The sequence below is a fragment of the Triturus cristatus genome, chromosome 4_1, assembly GCF_964204655.1.
Source record: "Triturus cristatus chromosome 4_1, aTriCri1.1, whole genome shotgun sequence".
Lineage (NCBI taxonomy): Eukaryota > Metazoa > Chordata > Amphibia > Caudata > Salamandridae > Triturus > Triturus cristatus.
In genome coordinates, this window is record NC_140585.1 from 296,831,699 (window position 1) to 296,852,430 (window position 20,732).

Genomic DNA, 20,732 nt, shown 5'->3' on the forward strand with positions numbered 1-20,732 from the left:
ATTCCATGATAAAAACATCAAACATATATATGAACTGAAAGCAACCATTTAGCTCAAGAAAAATAGAAATGAGCAATATAAGAGAAAAGCAAGAATAAAACTTGAGACGGGGACAAGGGTGTAAACAGAGGTTCGCTATCGGTCAATGCAGTACCAGTACGCCAGGAATTAAGTGCCAACATTGTATTAAAATTGTTTCACATGGTCTATACATCACAGTATGTACACACATAAACATTAGACCATGAAATCATGGCCTACAGGTATTGTCTTGGTTCGGGTACTGGTTACATATCTGTTGTATCATCTGCTTCCCCTTAGGACACAATGCAATTTGGAGGGCCAATAGGATCGCGTCCCAATTGGACAAAATAGGGAATATACGCAGGCCCAGGGTGTATTCTCTATGGAGAGATACTCCTTCTGCTCTAGCCCAGTTAAGTAAGGAATGTGACCAGGCCTGCAATGACGGTGGTTCACTATATTTCCAGCGTCTCGTAATGAGGCACGTGGTTACTATAAGGCAGAGATCCAAAAAGAGAGTAGTAGCCCTGTGTTTTTTCTTTCTTGTAAATATGCCCAATATGCAGACCTCCCATGTGTTTGTGAGGTGCCAGTCAGTGCATTCAAATAAATGATGCATTACTCCCAATAATGTCAGTTTGGGGCATGACCCCAACATATGCAAGATGTCAGCATCGTAATGACTGCATCGGAGGCAACCCGCATCCTGCCTGTGAAAGTAATGATTAATTCTTTCCAGAGTGAGATATGCCCTGTGTATTATGTAGTTCTGTATTAACCGGAATCTAGCGTTGCGAGGGACTCATGTAGGGCTCGCTAGGATCATAATCAATTCCCCAGGTGGGCATGGGCGAGCCAGATCTGTCTCCCAGCGTTTTTTCAGGTAAGTCAAGTCCATGGCATGCTGCAGGCTAAGTGCGTCTGCGAACCACCGAGCAAGAGGACGTCCCTCTCCCATGACGTGTAGGTACTGGAGTGTGAGGTGCGTTTGTAGTTCTTGCACAATGTCTCTCCCCAGTGGCGCTGCATTGTGCCAGTCAGAGGCGTAACTAATGAAATGTCCTGGTGGCATTCCCTTTTCCTGTGTTAAGATATCAAAGGACACTAGTGTGCCATCTTGATGGAGGTCGCCCAATGTGAGTATGCCTGCGGCATGACAAGCTGAAAGTTCAGCTGGCAGCATCTTTGTTGCCTTTGGGCATACCCAATAATGGAAGCGTAAGGTGTTATATGTTTGGTGAGGAATAAAGAGCGGCAAAAGCAAAGGTAGGCCACCTGCAACAGCAGAGGAAGAGGCCTGGATGTTTTAGTGCAGGGTGGAAAAGGTAGAGAAGGTTATCCAGTGTATAAAGACCACCATCCACTGCCTTGTTTGATAGATTCAACACCGCCACCCATTGGCCACCATTGTATCTGGGATGCTAAATAGTAATGTTTTAGGTTGGGCACCGCTAGCCCTCCTTGGGTTGACGGTAAATACAGCTTCACAAGCTCCACCCTACATCGTGGTCTGTTCCATATTAGATCGCAAAGCGTACACTCTGAGCAGAAAAAGGGCGGAGGTAGGTACAGCTGTAGATTAGTAAAAACAATATAGAAGCCGTGGGAGCACCCCGCCCTCCCACTACCCCCCCCCCCCCCCAACCCCTCCACCCCACACTGAAAGAGCAAGCATCTTCCAGAATATCTGTGACGTTAGGGAGGTGAGTGCCCTAGTCAGGTTGCCATCTAGCTAGTTCCAAATCACAAGAAGGTATGGTGGCAGAGTGTGCCATTAGAGTTCGCTCCACCTGTAATAGTTTGTCTTCCACTTGCTTCCGCATACCACAACCCAGACCCAGGCATCATCCCCTCGTGGTCACCTTTAGTGCACCCCATTATTCCAGAGCCGATGTGGGTGTGCCTGTGTAATGTTCAAAAGACTCTCTAATAGCAGTAGTGAGGGATTCGTAGAAGGGGGGTGGGGTCCTCCAGCATGGCAGGTTGCAAGCGCCACCGGAGAAGGTTGTGTATCCCAAGCAACTGTTACGTATTGTGGTCTGAATGGGTGCAGCCCAAATAAGTAACATGTGTGATGGAGGGTAGTAGGTTGGGTGTGCTCAGAATCCTATCCAGACGGACATGTAATGCATGTGGATAAGAGTAAAAAGAGTATACTTGTGTCATGAGATTGCAGTGTCTCCATATGTCCACTAGTCCCCACCGCTGTGTCCAGTGCCAAGGCGATAGCTGAGGCCGCCGTATACCGCAGCGGGGGAGAGGAGCTATCTAGGTCTGTTCCCAGAATGCTATTAAAGTCTCCACCTATCAGCCACAGTAGGTCACACCACTTAGAGTATCTGCTATAATGACCGCAGGAAGGAGCCCTGATCAACAGTAGGGGGATAAATATTACCCAACAGGAGCTGACGACCATCAAGTCTTCCCCTAAGAAAGACTTACCTGCCCTCAACGTCCATCACCACCTCTTCTTTCAAGAAAGGAGTGCATGTGCGAACCCAGATTAACACGCCACAGGCTTATGGGGAAACATTTTTGGCAAATACTTGCCCCACCATGTACACTGCAGTTTAGATGCTTCTAAATGCGTTCAGTGTGATTCTTGAAGTAAGGAGATTTGGGCATTGTCTTTTAAGATACAAGTATACTGCATATCGGCAGGATGGGGTACGCAGACCACAAACATTCCAGGTGATAATACGTTAAGTTGTCAAGTTATGCCTGTGTGGTAGAGTATGAAACACCAAACTCTGAAAGTGTATATTAGACTATGTTGGAAAGCTAGCATGAGGGTCCGCAATGAGCACGTGTAGCAGAACCTAAACAACCTAATATTAAAACTTGGCGGATTACCATTACGAAAAGAGCAGTCCTTGAAGAAGAAAGGGCTGCCCAAACCGAGACTCCAACTCGATCAATCAGTATGAACTCCCAAGAAATGTGGGTAGGAGGGTGTGTGGCCGCACAGAGCAATTGAAGATAGCATCCCCCAACACTGATAAGTGAGTATGAAGTCCCAGGAGACATTCCAGTCATGAATCAAGTAGCAAGCTCTCCACGAGCACCCTCCACTCAAAGGAGCCGGAAGCCTCATGTCTGCCTCCCACAGAACCTACCCAACCCGGTCATAGAGGCAATCTACTGATCCCAAGGTACATGCAGTGAGTAAATTACGAGAACAGCAGAGCGCATGCAATAGTTGGTGACAGGCTACATCTCACTCAGATTATCTCATCTGACATCTGTGGTGAAATGTCTGGCAAAATAGTCGAGTTGGTATCCGATGGGCAGACTCCTGAAGATTCCTCATCTCTGTTTGATCGGGCGGATGTTGCCACCTTATCTGAGTCATTAGTAGGGGGCAGATATCCGTTCTGCCTCCCGAACAGCTTGTTAACGCTCCCTGATGATTTGCTCCAAGTTTGGGACTGCTATCAGTTTAGGCAGACGTCTTTTTCACCGCCGCCTGTGTGACCCGAGTGTATTTCCCACAGTACTCTGCTCTACTCACCTGCTACCCGGTGGAGGACCTGAAAACTGCCCGAATGCCTTCAGCCAGTCCCTGGTATCCTGCGATGCGTCGAAGAACCTTGCTTTGCCACCACACACATTCTCGCAGGAAAGAGTACTGTTATCCAGCTGTTGGAGTTACTGCTTTACTGCTAGAAAAAAACTGCGTTGGTGGTGTAACCCTAGGGTATAGTCCAGATAAAGCATCATGCGCATTCTCCAGTCCGAAGTCTTGGAGCTTCTATGTCTCAAGTAGTATCAAGTCTGTCGCGGAAGTGCACGGTCGGGGCTAGAGCCCGGCGTGGGCCTCCTCGAGTCACCACTCAATAAATGCCATTGCATCCTGGCCCTCCAACCCCTCTGGAAGGCAAATGAGGCAAACATTGTTGTGCATCGAGTGCCCCTCCGCATCCTCCACCCTGTCCTCCAGGTAACTGTTCCTGGCTTCAAAGTCCCGCAGCTATTTTTCCACCAATACAATCAATCATAGGCATTTGTATAGCGCACTGCTCACCCGGAGGGTCTCAAGGCGCTGGGGGGGGGGGGGGGGGGGGACGCTACTGCTCGAACAGCCAGGTCTTGAGTTGCTTCCTGAAGGCTAGATGGCAGAGAACTATTTCATACTGGTACAAGTCAGACGTAGAGGTTACCGGTTATAGACTTACCCCCGGACTCAAGCCCCTATGTAGTGGTTCTTGGAAATGTCAGGGTACTACCCCAGGGTGGCACTGAAGTCTTTGATCAACTAAAGAACAAAGTTCTACATTGGTTGTCTCGCAAGACGATCTTGGGCTTAAGGATGGAGGGTTTCATTAATATGGTACGAAGGGTCTCCTGGATTGGAAGATACAGTAAACATCTGGGAGGAGACTGCATTGTAATCAATTTTAATAGGCCCCACATGGTAGACCGGGTCTTGCACGCAGTCGCACATAACAATTCCTGTAGCCCCGCTTCAACCATAGTAGCCCTTCCCTGGGTCATTTCTACAGTGCTCAGAGTAGAGCAAGACCACTTGGGGAAGGGAATGACTGAATTCACCCGTCTCTTCCTTTGCGCCAGCAGCCTTTTAGACAGCCGACAATTCAATATATTCCCCTCTTCAACTGATTTGCTCCTCTGGATTCCTTGGACTTCTGTGAATGATACACTGATAATGTCCCAGTACAGTCATCATCATCATTCAACACTGACTTTGCCAAGTTCTATTGGTACTAGAGATAGAAAGGCTTGTAAACTTGTGTCTTGGAATATTGCTGTGATAACAAGCAAGCTTAGTGATCCTATTTGGTGTGCTTTCTTAAGTGTTTGATGTAATATGTCTCCAGGAGACATGGGTCAATACTAACAGCACCTTTCTTGAGGGCTAAAAGACCTTTTTTGTGCCCGCCACCCCATCAAGGGCGGGAAGACACAAGGGCGATCTGACTATTTTTTTTCCCTGGCAGTCCATTGTCGCATGAAGGTCTTGCCAATGGACAATCCCTATTTGTAGGCTCAAGGGTCCGATAAGCTATTGTTATCGAACTTTTATAACACCATTGCTGCTGCCCTAGATGTTTGTAGTTTTGTTTGGCTAGGTTTGTTTTTAAACAGCATGATATCGAAGTTTAATCAAAACCGATTCCTTATCTTTGCTGGGGACTTTAATCTTCTCTTATGCGGGGACCCTTCTGTGTTCAGTTCGCCCAATTCAGGATGTCCGCTGTGCGCGGGAATGCATGTAGAGCATACCAAGCAGGGAGAATCACTTAACACTCTAGTGGAAAGATTTTACCTGACTATGGCAATGTGCTTGGTGGATTGGAGTGGGAGGTCTCTTGTTCCAACCTTCTCAGGGAAGGGGTGTGCATCCTACATTGATTTTATTTGTGTCTAATCCCTTTCTCCCCTTTTTGACGGAGTTTTCAATTGAGGAGAGTATTTATAGCGACCATAATCCCTTATGTGCCACAGTTAGTTGGTTCCAGTCAGGGAAACCCTGGATGAAAAGTGTAATGGGGCCCCTCAAAGCTACAGACTTAGGGCAGAAGGTTAAGGTGGGCCCAGATCACTCCGGAACCTTTCCATGAGTTCCTCGCTGCGAGGTGTAAAGTGGAACTTGATATCTGCGCCAAAGGGCAGGAAGCGCCAGGGATTATCCTTGATGCATTTGTGTTTTTCTCTTGTGCTATTGGGGATCTCCTAAAGGCACCATCTAGTTCCCAGAACGAGCGTGCCCGGAGATGGTTTGACCGTAAATGTTTCAGAGCAGCAAGGGAATTGAGGGGAGTGTTAGGCTCTAAACCCAGGGACCCAGCTCTAGTGAAAGCCTGTCGAGGTCAATACAAGGCAAAATTAGTAAGGCCGATCTGAGGGACGAGGCTTGGACCAAGCTCGCCGAGGCTAGTACCCCAAAAAACTGTGAAATGTTCTGGAACATAGTTAACAGTCCATTTTTGGTAGGAGATGCTGGTCAGGGACTTGATGCACATATAACAGAGGAGGAATGGGTTGTTCATTTCCATGAAATGTTTTCTAGTCAAACAGAAACTAGGTTAGTGTATTGCCTTGGGCAGGAAAGTCGGCCCTTGTCATCCATGCCGACGAGGTCAAAAAAGGTATTTACGGTCTGTCCAGAAACAAGGCCCCTGGAACTGATGGCATACCGGACCTCTTTTTATCTAACCCTCAGTTGTGAGTGCCAGTCCTCACCTCTACTATCAACGCAGATATTAGAGAAGCCCCACCCACCTCCTGGGCCATATCCACCATTGTATCGATTTTTTAGGTCGAGGACTACCGGTCTGCCGAAAGGCAGAACCGGAAGTCGGAGATTTAATGACTTAGAGAAGAGGGGCTTGAACCCGCCCCTCTTCTCCCCTGTTCTCCATTGGCTGGCCTCGTAAATGCTGGCCAGCCACTGGAGAAGAGGTCAGTCACTCCGATTAGGCCCCGTCCTTTTCGGATCGGGGGGCGTGTTTTTTAAAGAAAGTCTCATTCTCTCCTCCAGCCAATGGCTGGAGGAGAGAAAAGACAAACACGCCCCCGAATCCGAAAAGGACACTGCGTTTCTCCGAGGCATTTCTGCTCTGCCTCGGAGAAAGGCGGTGGTGTGCCTTTTGCTCTGCCTTGTTCCTGTATGACTCTTTATTCCCTACACACTGAACGTACCTTCCCCTACCCACTTCGCTTACACAGTCCCTCTACACAAGGTCCACCGGGATACTGTCTCCAACCCAATGAGAGACCCTGCACCTAGATGACGCTGGCCTCCTCGTTCAACAGACTCAATGATTCACCTACAGGGCGACGCTCCTCTAAAGTCTGCTGGTCATTCTCTCACCCATCAAATGCACCCATTCCCTAACGGTGCTCCGCCATGACTAGGAAGCATATCTGCCCCACAGGCTCCGAGTCTGCAGCCTATGCCCTGGGCCCCTCACCTCGTAGCAAGCAGTAGAGGTTGCACACCAGCAGGCTCCTCAGCAAGGCGCCCATGGCTCCCCGCGTACTCTAGCGGCCCCGTGACATGGCCACAGTCCTCTGAACGCTCTAGGCGCTGCTCTCCCACCGAAGCGCGGATCCTGTGGTGGTGGTGGTTGTCGGTGGGGCCCGGTCCTGCTGTCTGCTTTCCTCCATGGCGCTGGTGGATCGGCCGCTATGGCTCCACCTCCCCCTCCTGCAGTGCCGACCGTGCGCACGGACACCAGGGGACTTCAAAGGCTGTAACTGCAGACTAGAGTTAAGATTTATTTTTCTCCCTGATGGTGAGGGCAAAAACGGAGAGCCCGATAGAGAACCGTTTCAACGCTTGCTTTTTCACCGGCAGGACCCTGCCCACTTAAAGCCCTGGTGGTCATAGAAACGCGACAGCCCTGGAAAGGCGCAGGGATTGTTACCAAACAGAGACCTGGGAAGGGAGGTGAAAAGCTAACCTCCTCGTCCGGTTATTTACAACAAACACAAAGAACACCTGGCTTTAAATTTGGGCACGCTTGGCCGGCCGTTCAAAAATCACAACTCGATACTCCCGAGGAACTAGGCGGATAATGCTCGACCTTGCGCGAAACTGTTTTTTTTTTTTCCACTCGTCATTTTTGCCCCCTGGCTGAAATTAAGAGGACAAGTAAACTGTTATTAAAATCCGTGGAGCAATCGGTCGGTGCGTTTATTTCAGTCACGTTCTTTCTGCCTAGACTATGGCGTTAAGTAAATAATGCGAGATAGCACTACATATCCCACCATGCAATGGTGCGTTTTGTAGTCAAGCTGAACAATAGGGGAACAAGCATTTACAATGCAATGGTCTCGGCATTGGTAAAGTTAGAGCTATTGGCATTGCTCATGACATTATTTTTGTTTGTTTTTGCTTTTAAAACATTTAAAGAAACTGCATTGTCATGAGCAATGCCAATAGCTCTAACTTTAACAATGCCGAGACCGTTGCATTGTAAATGCTTGTTAAGAAAGGCAACAGGTATAGTACTTTTTGTTATAGGCCCATATCACTGTTTGATTCAATGGTAAAGGTGGTGGGCCTCATTTTATTGGATAGGTTAACCACATGGGCAGATGAAAACAACATCCTAGCAGATACTCAATATGGCTTTTGCCCTGGAGGTCAACAGTGGACCAATGGCTTAATCTGTATATGATTGTAAACAAATACATGGTCGCGCGTTCAGGTATGATTTACTTGGCCTTTATGGACCTGTCGTCGGCTTTTGACCGGGTGAATAGAAGCAAGCTGTGGGACCCCCTTCTGTGTATGGGGGTAGACAACAACATTGTCCTTTTTTTACAGGAGCTCCGCAAGGACGCTAAAGCGGTGGTTCGCTATACCAACGACGGCAAAGTGACCAGTCAGTTCCCAATCCAGAGAAGGGTACGACAGGGTTGTATATTGGCTTCCTTTTTATTTAATTTATATATTAATAACTTAGAGAAGGATCTGACAGCCACTCACGCAGATGTTCCCCAGGTGGGCCTGCAGGGTCTCCCGGTATTACTGTATGCGGATGACACCGTTCTCATGGCCCGAGCCGTGAGGGGCTTGCAAACATTACTTAAATAATTCGTGACCTTTATGGAAGACCGGGACCCGCTAGTAAATAATTCCAAGTCATACGTGATGCAGATAGGTCACAGGGAAACCAAATCCTTCAATTTTAAGGTAGAGACCATCCCTGTCCCCAAGACCAGTGTCTTCTCCTATTTAGGAGTTATGTTGGATGGCAACTTAAACTGGGGCCCTCTAAAAAAAAAAAAAAAAAAACAGGGGAGCCTCCTACGTGATAACGCAGCCATTTTTTATTTTGCTTCCTAGCTGGGCAGAATACTTATAAGCACCCTCTTGCAGATTTATAGTTCTAGGTGTGTATCTCAGGCAGCATACTGTAGCGTTTCTGGGGTTATGTCCCCCATGAGGAGCTTCAAATCGTGGAAAACAGGTTTTGAGATGACTATTATGTGTCCCTCAGGGTACCGCTACTTATATTGTTCACAACGAATTGGGTGTGCCCTATCTGACAGATTTGTTGTCTTTCCGCCCTTTATATTATTGGCTTAAAATGTGGTCAAACGACGGGACTACCCTCAATAAAGAGATACTAAGGGACTGTCTAGGCCTGGACAGTACTCTCCGTTATTTCCTGGTTCAAATACATACATGAAGGACTTTGGGTAGACCAAACCTCTTTTGCACCACTGATATAGTTTACAGGAAAGACTTGCCGTGGGTAAAGGAGTCCTATTTTAGACTGCAGGCGACAAAGGGAAGAATGCGAGCTAAGGAAGCTGAGCGTACGTAGATACAGCCTTCTGAAAACGGCCCCTTTTACTGAACCGTATCTTTTAGGGTTTCCCCGTTCACATGACCGTTTTTATTGACTAGATTTTGCCTTGATTTATTCCATCTTCTTCACCCTAGAGGGAGCAAGAAAAGCGAGATCTTGCTGCCCTAGGGTTGCAAGGGCACGTCTCCACCGGACATTCGCCATTTTTTAATATTATGTAGTAATTATGAGGTGCCCAGGAAGATCATTTTAATCCCTATTTAAAACCAGCCAATTAAAAAAAAATGTGACCTGCTTTTACCTTTTATTAATGATTTCGGGTAGCAGTGTATGGCATGTCCTTAGCTTTTTAAAGGCTGCAGTAAGGCTCAGAGCGACCTGTGATGAATCATTAGGGGTGGGCGGAAACCAGACCTGGAGCCATTTCATACCTCCTTTTTTTTTTTTTAACCGATTGTATTGTAGCTTTTGTGTATTGTGATGTCCTTTGACTTTTATGGTTTTTCTTTACAAAAGCCGAATAAAGTTTTCATTGAAGATGAATACATTCCGTCCATCAATTGCTCTTTTTGCATTGGTTACCCTGAGTGGGACGGGTATGCCCACACGTAAATCCCGTGCTCTCCATGCCTTTTGAGTCCGGCTAGCCTTGCTGATGAGGGGTGATGCCCTGAAACCGGTCTCAGGTAGTGCGCTTTAACCCAGATCTATTGACTGGGGGCGAATGTTTAATTTGCTCTGCATTCCGTCCATTATCTGTGTCTTATGTTTTCTAACCCTAAGTGCGCCGGGTATGCCAAGACGTGGGTCCGGGGGTCACTGTGCCACTGGATTCTAGCTAGCTGGCTGATGAGGGGTGATACCCCGAAAACGGTTCCAGGATGCTTTGATCCGGTCCAGGGAGGACCTGGCTAGGCAGTTCGGGCTGGACTGTTCCCATGAGCTACAGGGTCAAGACTGATTTGCATATGGCTGGGTCTGAACTGGAATGGCACAGGGAGCAATAAAACGACGGCTGTAGGCCTAAATATATGTACTGTGGTGAATGTTTGACACTCTGCAGCAAAAATTGATAGCATTTAGATGTGCATAGTCAATGTAGGTGTGTTTGAAAATGAGGTCTTTCAAAACTGGTGCCGGCTTTTGGTTTGTTAGGCAGTTCAAATCGATATGGTCTTCAACATTCATCTTGTGTATATAAAGTCCTTTGTTACAGCTGACCGTGTTGAATTGGTGATGTATAATTTCCAAAATTAATTTGTTTGATAGAACTACGTTTCAGATTGTTTACCTTTAGAAACATCCTTGTTCCTTTAGTGTTGCATCTTCGGCCTTTTACAAACCTACTGAATACACATGATGCAGTGATGCGCATTGAGGCTCTGATATAGTCTTGTTACTTTGTCAGCAGTTATGTGGTTACAAAGCACATTCCAGGTTCCTGAGCACTGAGGTAGTTCACAATTCGATTCTTATTCAATAAGCTCAGTTTAAGTTACTGTGCTGTGGTCAATGTATAAACGTTTTCATAACTGTTTTAAAAACTTTAATAAAAAGATAGGAATATAACATGACTAAAATGGAATCCTTTTAATGTATTGTTAAATTGACAAGTGCAAAAGATGTTTTTCATGAACTCCTTCGGAACTACATGTGGGAATAGGATTCATGAGGTGATGAATTATCTTTAAACATTGTATTTACAACTGATCAAAGAGACAGTGATCCTTATGGCATTCCATGGAGTCATGGAAAATAAGTTCTGATAGATACTTCTACCTTCATATTCCTCACCTTTCGAGTATCCCAGGTGTTAGGTTGGTTCCGTAAATATTTCTTCGCTCTTCATTGCCAGTAGAGATGCTGGCTCCATATCTGTGCCATAAGAAATGCCCTTGGGATGTCACTGGGGCCATAAAGCGCCCACCCAGGCTGCGTCACAGTTGCTATTTTGAGTGCATTTGTTAATCTGGAGCTCACTCTTAACCATTCCTGTCAGGAATTCTTCATCTAAAAAAATGTTCAAAGCAGGTCTGCATGTCTTCCCCCATGCATCCGGCTTTAAGTCTGGCAGAGATTGTGAGGGTGGGATGTCCATTACTAACCCCCAAGACATCTCCCTGTGGTGCCTCTGATCGAACCACTAGTCACAGGCCTGCAACTCCTTTCAAAGTATGCATCCAAGAGTCACTAAGGACAGGGAACCCAAGCTCTTTATGGCATGGTCAGGGATCACCATCAAGGAGAGTGCAGGTCCTGCCCATGCTCGAGGTCATCAGGATCGCCGATTTCAGAGTCATCGAAAGAAACAAAGCACAAGCACACAAAGATGAGGCCCGGTGAGCACAAGCATGAAGTTCCCCGACCCCCACAAACTTGTCTTCGGAGGTGTGGATTGGTAGTAGCATGGCTCCATCTCATCTGACATCAGCAGATCCTTGTCTGGCGCAGTTACTTCCTCCAACCCGGCTGCAGGATCCACTTCAGGACCTAGTGTCCCACAGGTCTATCTGGAGATTCAAGTGCAGATCCTGATCTTTTTTAACACACTGTTTGAGATGTTAAGGAGAATTATGGCTCCATCCTTGTCCTCTCCCCAAGGAGTGCCTTTGGTGCTCTTTTTCCCCTTTTGCAACATTTGTTCCCTACAGCATTGCCTTTGATTGCATCACCACCAATACTGCTGTCTGTGCCACAGGCACTTGCTCCTGCACCAATAACTGCGATCCCAAAATCCGTCTCCAAAGACAGAAAATTCTCATCCAGAGCTCAAGGGAATGCTGCTAAGATCCAGGAGGGAGGCCCAGGTTCACCTAGGGGAGTAACCGAATAAAGAGCAGCAGGCATGTGCATCTTGTAGGTAGACACTACATGTTTTATTTTTTTTGCAGGGATTCTGAACCTCTAAACAAACCAAGAACTGAAGATGATATGAAGCTATCCCACTATTTGCTCTGAACTTAAATGAATATCAGAGTCTTGGTAAGGCCAGTGGCATAGACACATTTTCGGCATTAGAGATGCTGAATCCATCAGAACCGCTCGTCAGAAGTGAGTTCATTTTTCTCAGTGGTTGAGAAACAGCTGGGGTTTTCGAGCTGCCTCTTTCCTTAGTGGATACCAAGACTAACTTATTTGTAGTCTTCCGCACAGGCAGCCGAACCTCTTTTACCATTTATTGACACCATGCTAGACCCTGTTCTGGCTGCCTCGAATAAGCCATCATTTTCTCTAGTGGTGAGTTGGGTAATAGCCAGGCGCTATCGTCCTGCTGCAGATAAATCTAGCTTTCTCTCAACACATCCATCTCTTAATAGCCTGGTGGTTTGGACTTGTTCATCCAGCCCTCTCATAGAGCTTTCCCTACAGCTTCAGAAAACATGGAATCAAATAATCTGGAGGCTGTAGGTGTGAAGGTTTTCTCCACAGGTAGTTTGACCTTGAAGTCGCTCAACGTGTATTGCAAGTCTAGTTGTTACAAACCTTCCAGATCCTCTGCAGGGACAGTACTCTGAGCTGATCAGAGATTAGCAGATGTCTTGATGTCAAATCATCCAGTCATGTTTCGAAACTGCAGACTCAGTAGGTAGGGTCATGGGTTTTTCAGTGACTCTCAGATGACATGCCTGGTTTAAGACGCTTGGGTTCTCCCCAAATGTCCATTCCACTCTCATGGACCTACCTTTGGATGTTTCCAGGCTGTTTGGGGGAGAAGGCCTTGGAGCATTTTTAAACCAGCAGGTTAACATCACGCACCCTAAGTCTTTGACCTTTCACCATGATTACTGTCAGTTTTGGGGATTTGCATGTGAAAGGTTTTCACCAATGCAAGCCACAGTAGCCCCAACAGCAATCCCTGCTTCTTAGGCTGTGCAGGGGCTCATGGAAAGGTAGAGTCTGTGGAATCCAGTAGGCCACCTCCTCCCCTGCTCCACAGAGGAAGCCTCTCTAATTGACCTTTGTCTGTTCACAAGAGATCGGTTGTCCTCATGTCTACAAGTCTGAAAGGCCATAACTTTGGTCCAGTGGGTTCTTCAAAATGTAAATAGTGACATGCCCTACCCATTCAGCAGGGTCTTTCCCACATTCCCCCTTCGTGTTCTTGTCCCCTTCCACATTTTGCAGCAGGTGGCAACCCTGCTAGAAAAAACTGTGGTGGAATTGGTGCCATAGCAGAAAATTGAACAGGGATTCTTTTGTCTGTACTTCCCCGTTCGCATGAAAGATGGCAGACTTTACTGGATCCTAGACCTCAGGATCTAGGATCTTGAATCTCTTCTCAACAAGGCGCAATTCAAAATGCTGTCCCTGGATCAGGTTCTTTTGACTCTGGAAGCAGGAGACTGAATGGTGTCCCTATATTTTCAGGACGTGTATTTCCTTATACTGATCATGCAGTTGCACAGGAGGTAGTTAGGTTTTGTGGTGTGGTCCGCACACTACCAATTCATGGTCCTCACTTTTGGTTCACTTCAGGCATTTTCTCCTACTGAGAGGATCTTTGACTTTCAGGATATGATTCTAATGTGTTGGAAAGGGACTCAAGATTCCAGTCCTCTGGATCTAGTGCCTGCTAAGTCTGCTGCTGTCTTGCATTGTCCTTGCCATGCATATGAGTGCTCTTCAGTGGTGCTCCAGCAGGCAGTGGGTAGATCTGTCAGACATAATTAGGATCTCCTAGGGCACTGCGGTAGATCTGGCCTAGTGGGGTGTGGATGAAAACCTTGCGGCAGGGATGTCCTTCTGTCCTCTGCCAGCGTTGGCAATGGTGTTAACAGATGCTTAAGGGTGGAGTGATCATCGTGAGGAGCTGGAAGTCGGAGGCCTCTGGTCTACAGGAGAGCACATTGTGCATATCAACCTGCTTAGACTATGCTATTTGGTTGGCACTCAAGGCATTACTTCCTTCCCTTACCAGTCAGTCTGTCCAGATCTTGACCGACAATACATTCGCAATATTATATGTCAACAAGCAGGGAGGAGTGGAGTCCCAGCATCTGTAGAAGTCTAGGGGGGGTCACCAGTACGGCGTTTAGTTGGTAGTGAGCCTCTGGCTGCTTGCTGAACTCCAGAACCGACTGCCTCATTCACTGAGCTCTTGCTGACAACGAGTGTCCTCTCCAACTCGAGGTGGTGCATTATATCTTTGGTCAGTGGAGCACTCCTCAGGTGGACCTGTTTTGCCACTCACAAAAACACACGTTGCCTGCAGTTCTATGCCCTCCAGTATCCTTGCAAGGAGCCTTGGGACAAGCATTTTGGTTGAAGAGGAATTCACCTCTTTACATCATATTTTCTCCTATACCCATGATTCCTTGTGTTATGTGAACGATTTACCATTGGCCCAAACCCCATTCATTGGCCCGAATTGGTAGAGAAGTGTTTGGTACTCAGACCTCCTGCTCTTCTGCCTGTGCCCCTCCTCCAGTCTTTCTCTCATGGTGGACATGGAGGCCATTCTCTCCTATAAGAGGAGATGATTCTGCACTCCAAACTTGAAAGCATACTTCTTCATGCCTGAAGATGGAGCAGGGGTACCTTCTGTCCAGCTGCCACTGGAGTTGGTAGGTGTTATGCTCTCTGCTTGCTGTGACACCACCCCAGTATACTATGGCAGGTGGAACAGTTTTTGTCGTTTGGTTTGCTGAGAATTCTGTGGACCCTTTGAATGCTTGGTTATTGGACATCCTCAGATTTACACACACTAGCTCTGCATAGCTGTGGTGTAGGAACTGTTAAAGGATATGTGGTAGCCTTGTCAGCATTTTTCTGTACGAACCAACCAACACTGTTTACGGCACAGATTGTGTTATGCTTTCTGAAGTGCTTCACAAACATGTTCCTTCCCACTCCTTTTACATGCTGCAGTGAGGCCTCAATTTTGTTTTGATGTTTTTAATGGGATTTCCGTTTGAGCCCCTTCATAGTTGTCAACTGAAACTATTGACTTTCAGAATTGTTTTTTGTTGCAATTGATTCGGTGACAAGCATCAGTGAATTGCAAGCACTGAGCTTACGTCCTTTCTTTTGTTTCTTTCTCAACAAGTTCTTTGAAACCAGAGCTGCTTTCCTATCCAAGATGGTCAAGGGGGTCACCCTTACATCTCGCATCAGTCCATTACCCTAACTTCTTTTCAGGCTCCTCCATATCCCACTAAGGAGGAGGAAAGGCCACATAGGCTGGATTAAGAAATTTTGAAGTGTGTGCATGTAGTAAGAAGGGTAAAGCCACCAAGAAAAGAACTTCATTGAGGTAGAGTATTTTATGAATCAAGATGTGCTATGCGTGCGCACACACAGTGTGTGAACACACAAACTCACACACTCTCTCCCCCTGAACCCCCCAAGATCTGCACGCTTGTTAATCTGTTTGAAAGCAGAACCTGCAGGTAGCAGTGTCCTTAAGAAGAAAAAGTTACTTACCTTCATTAGTAATCTTTCTGATGGGTACTCTTTTCTACCTGGCGATTTCTCACAGATCCCACCCTCCTCCCCATCTTGGAGAATGGTCGTCGGCCATGTTGAATTGCTGCTCTGAGTCCTTAGGGAATTGATGTTGTTCTTTTTGCCACTTTGGTGAGAAACAATGGATGGGAAACTGGCAGGCTGCTAGGATGGGCGCTTTGTCTTCAGTGACGTCACAAAGGTGTTGCTTCTAGCACCAATATATAGCTAGCCTCTTCTGTCATTATGGGAGAGCTTTGAAACATTTCCAGATTTTGTCTGGCACCTGCAATATTCAAAAGTTGAGGAATCTGTAGATAGATAATGGTATCCACCAAAAAGATCGTTAGCAAAGGTTTGGATATGTGCATTGTTGAGATGCATCAAGAAAGACATTGTTTAAAACCCCTTATAAACTCCTGTTTAATTGGTTTTGTTTGGTTCCAGGTGCGCCACTTGTATAATACCAATGAACTGAAAGACTTTCAGGTTGAGATGGAAAATCTAGTAAATTCAAGAACCCCCAGACTGGGGCGCAATGGTGAGCATTTTTTTTACAAACCATTTTTATGGCACTTCTGATAGTAATGCAAAAATTGCTCATGTTTATTGGAAAACTGCACTTTTTTCATAACACAACAACCTTTTGTTTGAGTTATGCAATGAATGAACCACTAGTCAATGTGTCTGATGGTTACTTATCACTTTTGAGCACATTTCCATATCGTTTTGGTAAATATCGTGAAAGGAAGCCATTATATACATAAGGTGAATCATGCCTTGTTCCTCAGTTAATGGCAGCATGGGAAATCTGCTTGAGCTGTTGTAGATATATCATATCATTGACTACTGGATCATAAATGAGGATTAGTCAGCCAGCTGACAAAAATAGTTAAGTCTCCTGGGTAAAGGCGTTTCAGCTGCCTTTGACAGATTTGACTACTTTAGGTGCTATATGAGCAAGAGTGCTTTAATGGTGGGAGAAACCCTTTAGCTTTAGAATGAAGAGTTGAATGATTTCCAAATTTCACACACTCAATTCTTTTTTCTCTGTATGAAGCCCTTACCGTTTCTTTTTTTTTTTAGAATCTGTTGCCCGTTCCAGTAAGTTGCTGGGCTGGTGTCAAAAATTGACAGAAGGGTACGCAGGTGTAAATGTCACTGACCTCACCATGTCATGGAAGAGTGGCTTGGCACTGTGTGCAATCATTCACAAATGCCGCCCTGACCTCATGTAAGTCATATGTTCTCTTCTATCTTTTATTTCTCTTAAACCTCCACACACAAAGTTGATTTGATACCCTGTGTCAGGTACATAGCAAACTATCTTGTGTTTAAACCCTTGATAATGCGCTAGAGCATCATTTGCATAACCCTGTTGTACCATTTTACCAGCAGTTATCCCCATGATGTGCAGTGGTAGACTCCACCTCGTCTCTTCCAGCTGGCATCATGCCCTCCGTTACGTCCACTATAGGACCCTACTTACATAGATCACTTACGTGCCAAGGACCTGGGAGCCACACACTTCTACAACTTATTAGCAATTTCAATCATTAAGACATTTTTTGTAATCCTATACAACTAATCTGACCAATGGAATTCAGCCTTGTCAGTGTTTATCGGGCCACTGGAATTATGCGATTGTGGCAATTTTCGCATAATTATAGATCTGCTAGAGACTACTAGCCGCAGATTCCTTAACGTAGAATTATCCCCAGGCATGAGACTGGACCCGGAAAACTTTCTTGCCCAGCATCTGTGTGCCGGGGGACGGTACCACGCGACTCCGCCCCGACGTCAGCGAGGTCACATAAGCCCCACCCCGGCGCACTGACGTCAGTTTTCTTCTTTTCCTCGTGCAACGCGGACCCGGATTGTGTTCCTGGCCTGTTTTACAGGCCTTCTTTTTACGCTTAGTTTTCTTGGGTACAGTGTGCGAATGCCTTTGGGCTTCAAGACGTGCTCGTCTTGCGCACGCCAGATGTCTGCGACGGATCCTCACCCCATCTGTATGTGGTGTTTAAGGGAGCACCACGACTCAACGGGCTGCGAGGCATGTCAGCAAATGAAGCCGAAGTCCTGGCGGGAGCGCCACATGAAACTCCTATCGGCACGCATGTCCAGGTTGACGACGCGTCCGTCTCCTGCAGACGGCTTCAAGACCCGCCGCTTCCATCTCCGATATAGTCCTTCTCCCAGGCCGCAAGGGTGTCGCTCACCTGTTGGTAAGTGTCGCAGTTTGTACCCGAGGCCTGGTCCCCGGCCTGTTGGGGGCGTGGGTTCTCCGCAGGTGGTGCGGCCCGCGCGTCGCCATCCTTTCCGCCGTTGCCCGGCGACCAGAGTCCAGATGGAGACCTATGCGGCGGCCTTGCAGGTCTCGTTGGCTCTTCCTTCTTCTCCTTCTCTTCCTGGGACGTCTGCGGATCTCTTGCCGAGTGCGGAGATTCTTGCGGCGTAGCCGGCGGCTCAGGCCCCGGCGCCGACAGGTTTGGATCCAGGTTCGGAGGATGTGGTGCCGTCTAGGTGCGGCCCTTCGGGGTTCCCTCCTTCGGACCACGGCGCCTCTGCCTCGCCGCAAACCCCTGTGGGGGTCCCTGTGGTGTCGCGGGAGGTTGCTGGGGCTCGGTGCGTGTCCTCGAGTCCCCCTCGGTCCTCTGGGCAGGCGGCGGCCTTGTCCGGGGCCGAGGTCACGCCGCTCAGGCGCCGGCGGCTGGTGGCCCTGGCGGCGCCGCAGGGGCCGGCTAGGGGTCGGGTGTGTCCCCGGGCCCCCCTCGTCCCTCCATGCAGACGGCTGCCTTGTCGGAGGTAGAGTCGACGCCTTTTCGGCGCCGTTCCTTATCCGCCCCGGCTCCGACCCAGCCCCGGTCTCCCGCGCGTTGTGGTGGAGGTTGTTCCATCGTCCCCTCCGGCACCGGTCGACGTTGACCTGATGCCGGTGACGGAATCTACGTCGCCGGTCCGATGTCGGGTCGATTAGTCTTCGGACGCCCCCTCTTCTCCAGAGGTTCGGCAGCTGTTTGTTTCATCTTCTCCTGAGACGGGTCGCCGCGTCGTGGCTTTTTCCCCGGCGTCGTATAAGGACAGCTCTTCGCCGTCACCGCGCCCGCAGTCTTCGCCGGAGGCGCCTCAGGTTCCCTATTCATCGGTCCACCCTCCCCCATTCCGTGCTTGGCCTTTCCTTCCACCGGTTGGGCTGGGGGACGGCCGCCTTAGCCGGCGCCCATGGAGGAGCTGCTTTCCCCGCCGCGGGGCCCTATGGAGGCGAGTACGGCCTTTGCTCGGGCTGTTTCCACGGCTGCGTGCATCTTGCGCATGGGCGATCCAGCTGCCCATTTCCCCACGGATCATCTGCTGGAGGTTCTTCACCAGGGTTCTGGTGGACGGGAGCTGCTTCTTCCTTTTGAGGCTGCGCTCCACAATTCTCTTTTGGGGGCCTGGAGGCGTCCTGCCACGGAGGACCCGGTGCCCCAGCCTCTTTTGCACCACCACCGTCCTGCTCCGCATGATCCTGTCTGTCTTTCCTTCCACCCTTCTACCAGGGGCCCTCTTTTACAGACTGCGTTTCCCACCTTGCCATCGGCGTTGTCTCCCCCGTCGGTTGGAGGCCCTCTGGTTGGATTCCTGGGGGCGCAACATCTTCGCCTCCTCCAGTGCTGCTTTGCGTGCCCTTAACACTCTTTGTGTATTAGCCAGAGCCACCTCTTGCTTATGGGACTCGGCGGAGTCCCTTCTGTCTTCAACTTCTCAGGAGGGTGCCTGCGTTGATCTGCGGCACCATGTGTTGGATGGCCGAGAGCTGGCGGCGTTTATTCTTCGCTCGGCTTTGGATGTTTCGGAGGTACTTGATCGTACCATGGCTACTTCGGTGGCCCTTCGTCGCCATGCCTGGCTCCGGGATAGTGTTTATAGTGTTTTCCCTTAGAATGTTAGAGAACGGCTGGTTGACCTCCCCTTTGATGGCGCTCTGTTGTTCCACACCCCTGCGGATTCTGCCATTCAGAGGTTTCTTGCGGGGCTTCGTCCTTCTCCTCCTCCCCCTCAGTGACCTGACTGTCGGTCTGTGTTTTGGGAGGTGTTCTCCCGTTGTTTTCCTGGTGCCCTGTAACGGATAGCCCAGGTGGTGTGTTGAGTCTGGTTGATGTGCCTTGGGGGTCCTTTTGTGTGGCCCTTGGTGCTGTTGGATGCTGGTCCAGCGCTTTTGTTTTCTTGTGGTTTTGGGCTGTTGGTAAGCCAGGTAGGCCTTTTGTCTCTTCTTTATTGGCAGCTTCATAAGTCGTCTGCGGGTATTTTCTGCAGGTCTTTGTTTTGTCCTCTGCTGCGGAATTTTTTTTTTTCCCTAAGAGCTGTTCCCATGGTTCTTGGGACATAACCTACCCTATGTGGGGTATTTATAGCTATTACATAGCTCTGTCATGTGCTGGGAAGGTGTGGTCACCCTTTTGGGTTCCTTGCTCCCCGTGGCATCGCGGTTTCTCTTGGTGCGGCTTGCGCTATGTTCGTCCTTCTCCTTGTCGCCATGCCGCTCGGCCGGTCTGGCCTGCTGTCTGCGGCCTCGTGTTGTGGTGGTTCCGGACTTTTGTCCTAATTTTTGGCTGGGTCCTCTGCCGGCTGCTCCAGAGGGTTTGGTTTTCCTTGGCCTCTGTGTTCAGATGGCGGGCTTGGGCCGTCCTCCGTCTCCCTCTTATTTTCTGCCGGTTCCTCCACTTCTTCGTGGACAGTGTGTGTGTCCTGATCCTCCGTGGTGGTGTCTGTCGACGGCGACGCGTGCCCGTGCAGGGCTGCTTGTTCTACTCCACTGTGGTGCTCTTGCTGGGTTTCCTTGCGCACCTGCCTCTGGTTCCGTTGGGGCTTCGTGCACGGTGCTTTTCTTCTTCCGCCTGTGATGTTGGCGGTGGCGCCGTTCCGGCCTTGTCCGCTGCTTGCAGCCACGGTGTTTTCCACTCTTTTCTATCTTTGTGCATGTTTCTTCCAGTG

The 20,732-nt window shown here is 48.4% G+C and overlaps 1 protein-coding gene across 32 annotated transcripts in view; it reads left to right on the forward strand.

Moving 5' to 3' along the window:
• MICAL3 (microtubule associated monooxygenase, calponin and LIM domain containing 3) overlaps positions 1-20,732 on the forward strand; it is a 1,875,796-nt gene that overhangs the window by 742,166 nt on the left and 1,112,898 nt on the right. For all 32 annotated transcript variants that reach the window (XM_085652129.1, XM_085652139.1, XM_085652136.1 and 29 more), the window contains 2 exons: positions 16,203-16,296; positions 16,842-16,989. In XM_085652129.1, coding sequence (XP_085508255.1) covers positions 16,203-16,296; positions 16,842-16,989 — 242 coding nt within the window. The remainder of the gene's footprint in view (positions 1-16,202; positions 16,297-16,841; positions 16,990-20,732) is intronic.